We start from the raw sequence: 15,133 nt of genomic DNA, 5'->3' as shown, positions 1-15,133 counted from the left end.
GCTTTAAAAATGATTGAATTATGTTGTTCTTATCTTCTGGTTAAGGTTTTTATGTCTTTAGTAAATCTGCAAGCAATATTTGTACAATTAATCAACAATTTAAAAGCTGTTTAGGTGTGGTTAAGCCTAATTTTTAAATAACATGGCGGAAATGTTTGTTTACATTTGAAACAGCAGAATAGTAGATTTGTTGCCAATCTAGAGAGACCTTCGCAACAACAAAGATAACGCCTTCATTTATTATTGCGAATTAAATCATGCTTTATCCTTTCTGGAATTTTTTCGAGGAAAAAAAGTGTTTAAGATTTACTTCGTAATTTTTAATATATATATTTTGAGCTTTTATGTATTTTTGCCTTGTCGCGAAGTGAGAACTGAATTACTTAATTGAGAAATACTAAATCGTCTGTGAAAAACTGTTTCTTTTTTTTATTATTATTTGCTTAATTTCTTTTATACATCGTTCTAGCTTTATTATAGTATTTGAATAGAACATGTGGCAACGATTAGATAATTCTTCAAATGATATAAATTTTGTGCAATATCACTTAAAATATGAACGAAATATAACGCTGTTAAGTGAACCTAGCACCAGAGTGTCACTATGGTAAACAAATATAGTGAATTTTAAAGAGTGCATTTATTCTATTGTGGTTTATGCGCTGTCGACGAAGTAGATTTAATTTAATCCAATAAAATTAAATGAAATTCAAGAAAAAAATGCGTATAATTTAATATTCCTTACAAGGAAATCATGTGGTGTACACATCAGATTTTTTTAACTGATTATAAAATTCGTCTTGTGGGTAGTATAAATTCTTTTACGTCTCGTTAAAAGAACGACCCATTGCTTTGGCACTTTAACTCAGTTATCACACTTCAATATATGAAGAAAGGCCCAAGAAATTATAGTCTTTATCTTCCAAAAGTAATTTTAATATTCTGAGCTGTAGTGCACTTGATTTTAGTGTAGAATTAATTAATCTCTACATGAACTGAAATTACATTTTCTAATCCATAATTCTGTGCCTAGAAGCTTCTGATGTCAGTACGCAATAAAGTTAGGAAACACTGAAATAGTCTCATGAAAAGTTAGTGGTAGGAGAGGAGGAAATAATTCTGCTTCAAAAAGTGGGAGCTCAACAGCGGCTGAGAGATAAATTTGCTGACCATGGTAGTTCGACCTAGCTTCAAATCCCGATGGACGAGTTGATTGCATGGACATTTTCGTGGTTTTCCCCATGTGTAACGCGGATACAGGTCAGGAAGTTCTCCACGAAGGCAGATAAGCCTTGACGTGCTTTGCGTCATCATACAAACTAAACGAAACCTTCAAAAGTGGAACGGAACTTTCTCTTTTCTCAGGTGTAGTTAGGTTGCTCTTTGAGATGCGCTTTGAATAACATATTGAAGAAGTTAAATTCTTGTCCAATGTCTGCAAATGGCTTGCGTAAAATGATTTTAAATTTTGAAGAATCTGTCGACATCAAACTTGGCAGGGGATGGGAACCAGTCGACGGCTAAATAGTAAAAAATGTAGCAATGTGCTTACCAGAAGATGGTTATAGATGTAGTTTTCCAATGCACCTTTGTAGCTTTAATAATGACTATTTGCTATGTCATTCGCGAATGTCTGTTACCTTTGTATAGTTTTCCACTACGATAAACCCCCAATTATTCTCGAAGCGTCAAATTTTGAAATATTCTTCTCCTTTTTGTGAACATAATTTCTGTTTACTTAATGCAACTTTGTTACTCCCCAAATTTTTTACAAAATTTTAGACCATCTTGACCACGGAAGTATTATTTCAGACTTTTTTGAAGTATGAACTTGAATATAATCTTCTTGTATTTGCACTACTTCCATGCTAGTTCTCCTCAAAAGTAATTACGCATTTGAAGTACTATTTGTTTAAAGGCCCCGATAAATCTGATATACTGCCATTTGAAGTTAACTTTTTTGAGTAAAATTCAAATTATTCACTTGACGTACTCACAGTGAATGAATTGCTCATATTTTTATCACATTCATGTCTGAATTACTTAACCTACTTCATTTCTTTATTATCACGTTAATTATTTTTGATTCAGCTCTCGAATTTTCTGCGTTCAAGAATATCATTCCTGAAAGTAGAAGGAATGCTTGAAAGAAGACAGCTCTTAAATCGGAAAACCATTATTCCAAATGTTTCTTGAAGGTAAATTTTTATATAAAACTAAGAATAATTAAAGAATAACCGTGGATGGACTTAAATCTTCAAACTGTAAAAAATAAGAACTTATTGCTAATTAATCCGAAAGAATATAGAAAAAGATCTTCCCTTTTAGAGCTACGAGAAAAACCACTGAAAAGAGAAGTATTAAAGCGAGTGTTCCAAAACGTGATACATTCACTCTTACAGAAATACTAACGCTTGTCCTGTTGAAAATATTTCAGGATTTCTAAGAAACTTTGGCGTTTAAAAGAACACTTAGCTAAAGGAAATAATTTGAATAACAAAATAAATCAAAGGCTATGATTTATTAAAAATAGTATTTTGAAGTTTCTGCCCTTTAGGTTGGTGTGGTATATTTGATTACTGCAAAGCACACGAGGGCTACCTCGCCTAAGGGAAAGGAGGCCTTTGTGGAGCACTCTCTAAGGGAAACTGGTTCGTATAAACTTTACACATGCGAGAGAAAACGCCCATGCAGCCAGTCCGTTCGCCGGGATTCAAAACCCGCACCGAACTACCAGTGTTCAACCACTTTACCGCTTGAGCACCGATGAACTCCTGGTCATCTGGGATGGGCTAATCTTTAGCGATTGACGTCAAGTTCAATATTTTTGGAGTTGATGGATAATGTTATGTTTGGTGGAAACCTGAACGAAATCAACTTTCTGAAAGAGTTTCAAGAGTTGATTCAGTACTTGTAAAGGTTGACATGGCTGTAGGAAAGTTTAGAGTCAAGAAAATAAGTGAACCACTTAAATGTAAAAGTATTTATGTAAAAAATGGAAAAGAATGACTTGCCAAATAAAGTTGACTGTAAATAAAGCCATCGATAACCGGCGCAGAATCACAGTCACAGTGATAGTGTTGAGTTATTCAAAGCTCTTCTGCTAAAATAAAATACACGCCAGTTATCATTTGTCTTCTTTGAATCAATACTGGATTTTGTTCATTTATTTTTATTTTTCTATCTCTAAATTTGGAGTTATGTTTCAATGCGTAAATTTAGAGAAGATTCTGAAAAGACCGTGTAATTTACGTGCCTTCATTGAAATTATTACCTAAACTTTGATCTTCTATCTCTTGTGTTAAAAATTTTATTCAAAAATTCATTTTAAACGTTTGAAAATTCGAAAAAATGTAAAGAAAACTTATTTTAACTAAAGTATAAATTATTGTAAAAACTCTTGAAAATTTTCCATTTCTGATCCATATCGCACACTTTAATCAGTATAATGTAGTTTAAAATGTGTCATATATTACATACATACATTAAAATCTAGTAACCAATAGAAAATATATAACATACTTATACATGTTAAATACACGATGCAAAGCATTTTATCATGTCATGTAATTTTCACTGATACTTCTCAGTTCTTCTAATAGCTTGATCATACACTCAAACACACTGCAGTTTGATTCTTTAGGTAAAATCATTATCCATTTTATCATTAAATATATATTATGCACATAAGCCAAATGATTATAATCATTGCAAGAATGCTGTAAGCCAGGGTTGGCCAAACGTCATGTCGGTAAGAGCCGTACATTTGAATTCAAGAATGTTCGAGAGCCGCATCTAGATTTTCTAAAAGCCACAAGTTCATATTTACATCATTATAGAAGTAGTAGAGGAGGATTTAAATAGAAAGAAATCCCTGATAACTTTGTAAAAAGAGTCTAAACTAATTAATTACTTCCTTTTGGAAATATGGTAAGTTTTAGCTTACCATATTTCATACATATATTTTATATGCATGAGCCGCACAAATTGCCTGCGAGAGCCGTATCGAGCCGTATCGGGCTATAAGCTATGAATTGCTTTTTGTTTGGCGTGCCCGTTATGCTTGCGACAGAAAATCCTTTGGAGAACTTGTGTGTTTCACTTTTTCTGTGTTTCTTTTGATGTGGATGTCATCGTTTAAAAGGTGATTTTACACAGAAATGGGCTTCCAGGAATTTGATGTTCCCTCCAGCGTACGGAAATTAAGTAATAACCTGGATTTGATACTTGGTAGGTGACGTCATAGATGTCCTTATACGTGTACACAACGCTGATTGAAGTGACGTCATGAACGCCGAATCCTTGAATGCTTGCTGATAAATTACCATGACCAGCTGCTTTGGTCAAAACCTGGAAGTATAAATAAAAAAATATAAAGGGATTATCTGTACAGAATTGGAAGAGAAATAGTTTGCAGAATTATTTCAAAATCATTTTAATTCCGAGAAAGACAAACTTTTTTTAAGCTGCGCACTGCTTCGTTTTTGTTTATTTTTAATTTATTCGTAACGCATTCTTTTCAAAAATAAGTAGTTAAAATAAGATTTATTTCGCATCATTCAAATATCAGATAACTATAAAACAAGAACTAATATAGAATATTTGCACTGCGCGGAACTTTACAGAAGGGATGTCATAACCACAAAGGGCCATCATAGAGTATCTCGTACACAGCGCGTGGTTGTGTGATATGCTGATATGCAAGCCTGAAAAATCCATGTGGGAGGCGAAGAAGGATACAAACATTAAATTTGTCAAAAAATAGGTTCTTCCATGATGATGCAGCTGGGAGTTTTGCCAGTGTCTTTATGTGATAGCAAGTGTTACTACGGACAGCGGATATATGGAAAATGATATACCTGCAGGTGATCCGATATCATTCAGATAAGATAAATGTTAGGGAAGGATAACAGCGTGTACCATGCAACTGATAAAAATGCACAGAACAATAAGAACCAAAGCTGTCTTCACGATAAAGATTACCCCTCTGTACAGATTACCCCTCTGTGTAGTACAATCTAAGTTAACGAACCATGGGACAAAAGTTCTATTCCCCTTTCTTACTTTCCGGATCCCACATCCTGGGAATTTTTTTCTATTTTGTCTTGTGAAACTACAAACTAGGACATTGATGCTTAAACTTTTCCGAAGAAACTGGTTATAGCTGACGAGATATAGATTGGTGTTCAAAATCAAGAGAATTTTCACGTTTAGTCAATTATCTCCAATAAATAGAAATATTTTATGCAACAGTCATAGTATACACGCATATCATTCGTAAGGTTCATCGGCGCAGGAAGATCTAATACGGAGATTGCAGCATCGAACAAAAGAGGAGGCTAACAGTGGGCATGGTCCCTTCTAATAGAAATATAGCTCTCGCAACGTAACGTCATACTGGAAATGAAGTAGTTTATAAGTTTCTGTGGAAGTTGGCCTCATTCTTGCAATAACGCTATTTTTAAGTCCTGAAGGCGAGTTATAGTTGCCTTCGCAAGAGAATCCCAGTATTGTTCTTCAGTGTTTAGGTCTAGAAATCTGATTGGATAGTCCACATTATATCATCATTTTCCAGAAAATCATTTAGCAAACTACTCCTTTGTAGACAAGCATTCTTCAAAATGAAATGAGTCCAAACTGTATCTTTGAAAAAGCGAACACAGGGCGCTTAATCTAGTATACTTACAACATGATCTACTGGTTTCGCCCCATTGAATTCTGAGCACAAAGGAGTGCGCTTAGCACAATGCAGAGAACATCAACATTGGAGCAAGCAATTAGTGAGGAATCATTCTTTCCATAGATGAATTCGTATTCAGTTTAACCACTTATTCTCGATGTACATTATCTGAAGATATCAAGAGACCTGCTATTGCACCCGAGAAAGGGACCACAATGGTAGCAGAGATTTGGTGGCCTTGGCAGGCATTATGTTGGATGGGCGTCAAGACCTTCCTGTCTTTGGCAGAGGCTCTGTGACAGCTGCAAGGTATAGGAAAAATATCGTATGGCGTTATGTACTCTTCAGCTGGCCATCAGTTAATTTTCACAGAAGATAATGCTCGTACACATTGGGCTAATATAGCGTAAAAGATTTTCTGGAAAGTAAGGATACTAACCGGATGGCTTGGGCAGCCAGATTTTCCGTCTTGAGCCCTACAGAACCATCTGGAAAGCACTTAGGAGAGAAACTGCAACTCATCTAGCCTACAGTAAAATTTTTCAAGGCCCGAGAAAAACGTTGCTACAGGAATGGGACTAATGACGACAGGGAGTCAAATGCCTCATTTCACTATGAAATGACGTTGTGAGAGCTATATACTTGTTACAGAGGACCAGACCATACCACTTATTAGCCTTCTTTTCTGTTCGGTTTTGCAACTTCTGGTTTGAACATTTCTGTGCCGATGAGCCTAACGCACTACCACGAGTGTATGTCATAATTGGTGCATGATATATTCTTTTGTATTATATCAACCTATATCCACATTTAATTCCATTAAAATCTGTTCATAAGTTCTGAAGGTAATCGACCAAATGTGAAAATTCTCTTAATTTTGAATTTCAGTCTAAATGAAGAATTTAGACTGCTGTGTGTCCTTATTAGATGCTGTGTATCCTTACGACATTATCGACTCATTTTGTAATCAATAGGATGATGCTGAGTTACACTGTGGTTGCTTACAGCATAAGAACCGACCTATCTGATTTGTGAAAGGTCAATGATAGCTGTGACAGATTATTAACACCAAGGGCTCCAGATCTCAAAACCATGATAGTTCTTCAGTTGAAAAAGAACAAAACTGTTACAACTGATAAACTAAGTCATTAAGATGTTCAGAAACATGGAATACTAGATTCGTTTGTGAAGGGATTCATCGGAAATGTTTTAAGGTGTGCATTTTCACAATTATATTTTCAAATCTTATATGTCATGCTTGTAGCAAATTATAATTCATCATAATTCAGGGCTTCCTACAAGTGAAACTCTGTACAGAATGAAAATATTGTTAATAATTTCCTTTTGATAGCATAGTTCACAACTTGAGTTTCTTTCAATAATAATTGCCATAAATATAATTATCTCTTTCATTCCATTTAATATACAGGATGGTTATAGTTAAAGTTCCTCTTTGGAATGGTAATAAAAGGAAAACTACTGGACTAAATTTGATCAAACTTGGTAATCTTGTAAAGGAGGTCATGAGAATTTGTTTGCCGAAAAAAAGTTCAAAAACTCACCACCAGGGGGGAATGGCGCTGTATGAAATATTGTTAAACGAAATAAGACAAGTCATCAGTTAAAAATGTGTTTAATCGTTTCTGAAACGTGCTACAAGGTATGTTCAATGTGGCGTCCACCATTTGCCGAAAGCAAGTTAAATCGTATTACTTGTATTCTCAACAGCAGGTCTTAGTATATCAAGAGGAATGTCACGGACATGTCGGTGTATCACATTTTTCAGTTACGCCAAATTGTTTAGATTATTTGCATAAATAATTTGCGAATAATCCTGCCGTAAGCCAATTACAAGCCATTGCGGTTTTGTCTCACCCCACAAACAGTTTCGTTTTAGAAACGATTAAAAACGTTTTAAACAGATATCTTAATTCTTAGGGCCCAATTTCAGGCATCAAAAATCACAAATTAGTGATCTGTAAGAAAACGATTCCAGAATGCGCACACTTTTGCGAGTAATTTGCGATCTCACATTTTCTAATCGCTAATATGTGGTTTCCACGGATGAATTTCTTCGTTAGACGAATGGCGCACTCGACTTTTATCACCTTTAAATGGTAATTTTGTTTAGGTCAGTGTTTCTTAAGGATATACAACATGTTAAACCCGCGTAACAAAAGGTTAAGTTAGATTGCGACCCTTATTTCGTTTAGCAATATTGCATACAGTGCTATTTCCTCTCTGGTGGTGAGATTTTGAACTCTTTTTTCCGCGGGAAATAAATTCCCATGACCTTGTTTACACGATTACCAAGTTTGATAACATTTGGTCCAGTAGTTTTCCTTTTATGACCACCTAAATGTGGAACCTTAATATAACCATCCTGTTTTCAGGAATTAATTATTTGTACGGAAAGGATATAAGCGCAGTATTCCCCCACCCCCAGCAAATATTGCCCTTCTTAAATTAATTACTTATATTATGCATATTTGTTTTAAATGGATTACATTACTAGAAAATTAATTAATGGTCTTCTGAGAGCAAAAGCAATGAATATTCTACTCGTATTTAGAACCGCTTTTCGATGTACCAAAATTACAAAAACCCATCTCAATTTTTTTTCCTCAGCCTATCATACATAATAAATTACAAATAATGTAATAGGTCTTCTTACATGAATTTTTTGAATTTCAAGTATTTCATCTACAAAGTCTTTTCTGAGAATTGAAGGAATTAAACGATAAATCTTAACTGTGCTTTTTGACATTCTAAGCAACTGATATCTGTGATCCATTTCTTGACTTTATATTTAAGAATTCCAAACAAATGTCTTAGAATATCTTATATCGTCAACAGAACCTTTCTACACGGCAATAAATGATAAAAGAATTGTAAAATTTACCGCATGAAAGCCTGTACCTGAAACTTATTTTTTACAGCTACATGCCCGTAATAGGTGGCAATTCCAAAAACTTTGCACTCTGAAGGATATGATTCAAAATTTTTGAACTGGGATTTAAAAAATTCCGAGCCAAAGGCCGAAAATTCGTCATTTTGAGTCAAACTGCTAATGAGCGTCAAACCTTTGACAAGACTCATATCTCCCCAGAAGGTGGACGGATTTTCTGAAATTTCGTCATCAATGTATTCGTCTTCTGTGGATGATTTGAAGTGGTCTGTGGAGGAATCCTCATCATCCGTGAAGTATTCTGCAGTGTTAGTCTCATTTGAAGGTGAAATACCTTCTTTGCTCGAATTCCAAAAAAGACTTTGATTTAGATACTCTTCATTAAAACCATTTGTATCTTCATTTGAGACTCCAACAATTCCCGGATCGCTGAAGCTTTTCCTTCGAGTACTGGGTGAAATGTCTTGAGACATGGAAAATTTTTCATCCATGTATTTTTTGCTTGAAATTCTGTCTTCGTTGTCTGAAGAACTGCTTTTTGCAGGGGTATGCAAAACTGGCTCAGCAGGTAATGATTGATCCAGGCATTGCATTCCTGTAAACATAATATTGAAACTTTCATTATTTTTGAAAACAAAATGAATTTTAAAACGCCAAAAAATTCTAAAGAGAGCAAGGTGTTATCTAAAACCTATGCTCAATAATTACATAAAAATATTTTAAAAGATAATATTGCTTATCACACACACTGGGCAAAGAATTAGAAACTAAAGATCAATATTTTATTGGGCCACGTTTTGAACGGATAACTGCTCTGACTCTTTTGGGCATCGAGTGCATTTATGTACAGAGAATACCATGCATTGGTTATGCAGCTTCTTAGATCTGTGAATTAGATAGAAGATGAGCATGCTGTCGGATGCGTCTTTCCAACATATCCCACACATTTTCTATGGGGTTAAGATCCGAGCTATGCGGTGGCTAGGAAGGTGTTGGGAACCTGACTAATGTTCAGCGAACCAATTTTGAGCACTTCTGGTACGATGTATAAGAACGTTATTGTCCATGAAGTATCCATCGCCATCAGAGTAAAGATGTAGCATTGCAAGGTGCACTTAATCTGCCAGTATATCTAGGTATCACATGGCTGTTTGTTTACCCTCGAGGAACACCAGAGCATTTCCATGCCAGAAGAACATGCCCCATATCATGGTATTCCCACCAGACCTTTGCACAGTGCGAATAAGGCAAGATGGATTAATGGCTTCATGGGGTTCTTTTTAAATTCGACGTCTTCCTTCAGTGCAAAATAAGGTATAGCGTGATTCATCCGACCACATTACTTACCCGTTTGAATCCTCAGATGTCCAGTGTCTTCTTTCTCGACACCACTGCAAATGAATTCTTGCATATCGGGCAGAAATGAGTAATTTTCTGACAGGCACTCGACTATGCATTTCTATCCTCTGCAATTCTCTGTGCATGGTTCGGAATGTGTTGAAACTGAAATGAGTTGGAGAGAGCCTCGGTTGACGATCTGTGCCAGTTGAAGCACAATAGAGTTCCTGTTCTGTCGTACAATTTGTCGGATACGCCGCCGATTACTCTTTTGGAAAACTGTAGTCGAACCGCAATTACGTCTTCTAGAGAAGGCCTGTGCATTGTGATTTCAACTTTTAAAAACCTTTGATATGGCTGCTTTTTAGAACCCAGTGAGATTTGCTGTGTTCGAAATAGAGGCCCCTTACTAAACGGCCACCAACAAAAAGCCCTTTTTCAAATGGAGAACGATTTGTCGTTTTTCCAATTTTACTTCATTCATCGTGAAAAGCACTCAGGGTAAACATGCAATACACCTTATTTATATATTAGCATTCTAACCACGTGTAAAACAAATTTGCATACTTCATCCCTAGCTACGCATTCAAGTGAAAATCTCAAAGGTTTCTAATTCATTGGCCACTGTGTGTATATCACAAACATCTAAATATTGCTCTTTCAGTCCTTAAAGGAAATTAACTTAAACTGCGCAAAATACCTCGGGTAATGTATGACCTATTATTCATTTTAATGAATCTAATTTTCCGTTCCAGACTTAATCACAAAATTTTGAGTTTTAATCAGTCCATTTAGTATGTGCTTATTTTAAGGTTTCTTGGAAACAAAATGTGTCATTATTGTAATATAATACATTGCGTTAGAATGTTCTGGGGTATGATATAAATGTGATAACTGAAAAATATTTCAAGTAAGCAGAGGCTGTTAGTACATTTTTTAGACGATTTTCATATTATTTAAAGAAATGGTTCACCTATACTTTTTGTGCTTTAAATGTTCTGTTTGACAACTCTTATTCTTCACTGTCGTTTGACAGTGTAATTTCCAAGACAATAAAGTCTTTTGTAGTATCGGAAGAAGTACTTATACCAAGTCCAAGGAGAGTTGTGTCGACATTTGGATAATCCGCTTTTTAAAAGTCCAAAAGCCAAAAACTTATTGAGCACAGAAGATATAGTAGAGATATGACTGAAAGATATGGCCTTGATATCCATTTTTGTTCCACTTTTTTTAGGAAATGAACAGCGGATTTTGACATGTGGCTGCCTGCTTTGTCTTGATGCAGTTCTATTGATTGATAGCACTGTAGATAAAGAGAAGGTATTTCATATTTGAATATGTTTCTGATAATATGTGAAGTTGATTTTAATATTTTCCTTCACTCTTTTTAATTTGCCGTTACATGAAAAACAAGCAATAATCAAAAATTCTTTTGGAAAACTTTCTTTAGATTCTTTGAACCATGTTTTAATATTTTTGTTATCCTCTTTTATGATAATAAATGCATTTCTTTTTATTGCAGTCATTTAAATACACCTAAGTTTAATTTATTGTGACAACATTTTTTCCATTTTTGTCAGGATCAATATTTCTCATAAAGAATTCTGCAGCGCGTTTTTCATTCTGCGATATGTCAAGAAGAAAGACGACGCACAATATATTTTTTCGCCTTTTCAAGATTCAAGTCAGAATTAATCAGTTTGTTTACAGTTGGCGCTGAACATTTTAATGATTTTGCAATTGTCCTTTGACTTGCCGGATTTACTTTTAACAATAAAGATCTTTATCTTACTTAAAGATTGCAGCATTCGAAACATTATGTTTTCCGTATCTGGAACAAATTTTGTACTTGAAGCCAAACTTTGACGTTTTCTCCTTTCTTATTGACAATATTATCTATAGTAGCTTCATATATCGAGAAACCATGGTTTTCACAATGATTTTTAATACCTAGACACGAATAACTTTCTTCGGAAAGAGCATAAACGTAGGATTCCATCTATTGCTTATTTAAGAGCTACATTTCACATGGAAGCGAAATTCTGAAGTACCAGTCTAAAAATTGTATTTTCAAAAAACACAAATTTCCAAGAAGATGATTATTTTTTTTTTGTAGCGGAGCAAAACGTATAAAAAATGTACGAACAGCCTCTAAACATTATCAGAAAAATGAAAAGAAAAATAAGCATTTACCAAAAACAAAACAAACCAACAAACAAAACAAAACAAAAATTCTATGTTGATGAATAATTAGGACAAGCAAAGTCATCTGAAAGTAAATTTACATAATAGGTCTTTTGTTGCAAAGAGACAAAGATTATTTTTATCGCTCAGTGAATTTTTTCTTACTTATGTTAAGAAAATTATGTGAAATAATCCCTACTGTATGGTACAGAACAAAAATGAAAATAACAACTACACCATTAAAACTACTATAATAATAACATAACATAAAATATTTATTTCGCAGTTAATGAAAGTTTTTCGACATAAGCGTTCAATTAGTCAGTGAAAATATTATTTTCCAATCATATATGATAAATAATTATCAAATCATAAAATAAAGGTTTGCGTTTTAGAAGGTGCAAGAAAATGCATGATTAAAGATCTTAATTCATTTGTCAGCTGGAGCTTTTAGGTACTGGAGACTAACTAATCGAAAATAAGAACTATTTGTAAAGAAAACAGTGGTAAAATTGCATTAAGGATTTTTAAGCGTTACAAATTTAGTGTACAAAGGCTTCCTACACGTTTTAAATGACTTTAATTAAGTAAATAACTGAAACTAAAGTTTGATTGCTTTAATACAGCAAAGCGAGCGATAGCAATTTACATTAAGCGAGGTGATGCCTTTTAAGAAGAATTTCTGAAGGAAATTGGCTTGTAATTACAGTACGCATAGGGAATGAAATTAAAAAGAAAGCGATATGAGTCATAAGTTACTGTCCGCTGGAGTGAGAGTTTTTTGTTAGCACAAAATCACAACAGCTTCCATAAATAAATTTTTGCTGGAAGGCTATGATTTTACATTTCTGAAAAAATATAGTCTTATTTTTTAAAACGATGTAGGAATCTTGGAATTAAAATATCTGAGGCCATAATAAACAGAAAAAAATCCATAGTCAGCATTTTTTAAGGAAATAGAGCTAAATGTTTATCGCTCTCCTTTCCAAAAAATATGTATTTCAAAGGGATTTCAAAAATTAAATCGGTGGTCCTCAAAGAGGATCCTTCTTCAGAATGGGTAGTAATAGCAGCTCTTAAAATGTTTGCCTCTACCACGAGTAAAATAACAAACGATGATTTAAATTAAAATATCTGATTTGAACAGCACATGACTTCATTGTACGGTCTATTAACTAATACACATTTTTTGCTGCATTTCATTTAAACACATTTCCTCGAATTTCATCAGAAATATATTTCTCATTCAATGAATTCAGTTCTCACTTCGCAGCAAGGCAATACAAAAAAGCTCAGAACATCTCCATTAGAAATTATAAAATACGGAAACAACTAAAACACCAAATATAGTTAAAATCAGTTAAAGAAATTTTTACAATTAAAATTAGAGTTTTTACGCAAGAACAAGGAATTCCTACAAAGGGCAAGAAGGCAGATTTTTTGGTGCTTGTCCCACTGGGGAAAAAAAAAAAAAAAAAAAAAAGACACTGGAGTTAGAGCACCAACTGACTAAATTCACTATTCTACAAAGAGTGTCAAATGTAAACAAATGGCCGCGTCGTTAGGCCTAGGGCCACTTTTAGTCTTGATAATTCTACAGCTATTGCAAGCAGATTAACTAAAGGCATAAAAACTGTAACCGAAACATAATAACAACATAATTCAATCATCTTAAAAGCAAAATATATACAATCGACCAACATATTACAATACAAATTCTGAGCTCACTGAAGTGACAAAATGGGAATTTATATACATTTATATATGTCTGGTACAGCCAACTGCAAAGAAAAAGGAAGGTACACAACTAGATGTAATAGCAGTCCCATATAAAAATTTCAATATTCTACGGCTACTCGTTTTTGAGTTAGAGATACAGACATACGTATGTACAGCTTCACGAAAAAGTCTCTTCTAAATCCATTTTAAATTCATTTTAAAACACGTTTTGGGAAAAAAAAAAAAAGAAAAAAAAACCTTCATTTTGTCTATACATAGTTCATATGGATTCAACAGCGGTCAAAACGGATATTTTGGTTGAAAAATGATACCCGAAATTTTTTGCGATTGTAACACTTCCTTTACTTCGTATAAGGAAGTAAAAATATGAAAAGAAATTGCAGTACTGTCTTGTGAGATATATGACGCAGAGTTTAATATCAGATATAAAATTCCTTACAAAATCATTTTTCCCAAGAAAAATGGAAATTAGTTTTCAGCATAATAAAGCATAGCTATATTCAAATGACTATAATAAAAGTTGATCGGTTTACTATAGTAAGATAAGAATTTGGATTAAAAGAAAGTTTCAGGAAAAGTTTTATGATACTTGCTGATTTTCCATGCAAATGAAAAGAAAACAAAAAACCCAAAATTAAGAAACATAGAAATAAAATAATAAAAAAGCATCATTAAAATAATGTTTTGACTGCGATATTAAAAAAATAATCCTTCGTTTTTCATACACAGAATATAAAAGAAGGTGAATGCCGCAAAGACGAAGTTTAGAATCACGTCAAACATCTACGAATAGATCTCTAGCGAAGTCTCTTGTTGTGACGTCACTGCATAATTGTGCTTTCAAACTGTTAGCAACAGCATTTTCCACATGTCGATCAAAAAAAAAATTGGCTATGGAAATCACCACAAGAGGAATGGAACAAAGATTCTCATGGTAAAAATTTAAGAAATGCTTTTTTTTTTTATGAAATTCGAGGAGTGTTTGATAGTTCAGACAAAGGACTACTAAACTAGGAAGGTGAATAATAATATTTGTCTTATAAAAATGATTGTTGTGACTCATCAAAAAACCTAGAAAAATGGTCTAATACTCTGTGTAGCTGCAAAATAAGTTAGCTTCCCTTTAAGAAAATTATTTATTACATGTGTAAATTTAAAATCTTTCATGTCCGCAGACGATAATTAATTAAAATAATTTGCAACAATTGCAAATTATCCATCACAATAAATTTTGAAAGGAAAATGGAATTCAACCGACAGCACAATGGCGCTGTGATTTTCTA

General features: G+C 33.8%; 1 protein-coding gene across 6 annotated transcripts in view; it reads right to left on the bottom strand.

Annotated features, from left to right (window-relative positions):
• Window positions 1-3,405: 3,405 nt before the first annotated feature.
• The window catches only part of LOC118198216 (uncharacterized), a 57,321-nt gene continuing 45,593 nt past the window's right edge, over window positions 3,406-15,133 (bottom strand). For 2 of the 6 annotated variants that reach the window (XM_035369841.2, XM_035369856.2), the window contains 2 exons: window positions 8,600-9,183; window positions 3,406-4,350 (listed from right to left, as the gene is read on the bottom strand). In XM_035369841.2, the coding sequence (XP_035225732.2) occupies window positions 4,138-4,350; window positions 8,600-9,183 (797 nt within the window). In that variant the 3' untranslated portion in view covers window positions 3,406-4,137. Of the gene's footprint in view, window positions 4,351-8,599; window positions 9,184-15,133 lie in introns of those variants that run through there. The other 4 variants (XM_035369848.2, XM_085807449.1, XM_085807455.1 and 1 more) reach the window with 4 other exon arrangements.

The sequence above is a fragment of the Stegodyphus dumicola genome, chromosome 1 (assembly GCF_044657685.1).
Source record: "Stegodyphus dumicola isolate Sdum_Otavi_A_Nest chromosome 1, ASM4465768v1".
NCBI lineage: Eukaryota > Metazoa > Arthropoda > Arachnida > Araneae > Eresidae > Stegodyphus > Stegodyphus dumicola.
Note: the sequence above shows the minus strand (reverse complement) of the source record. Positions and strands in the feature narration are given on the sequence as shown.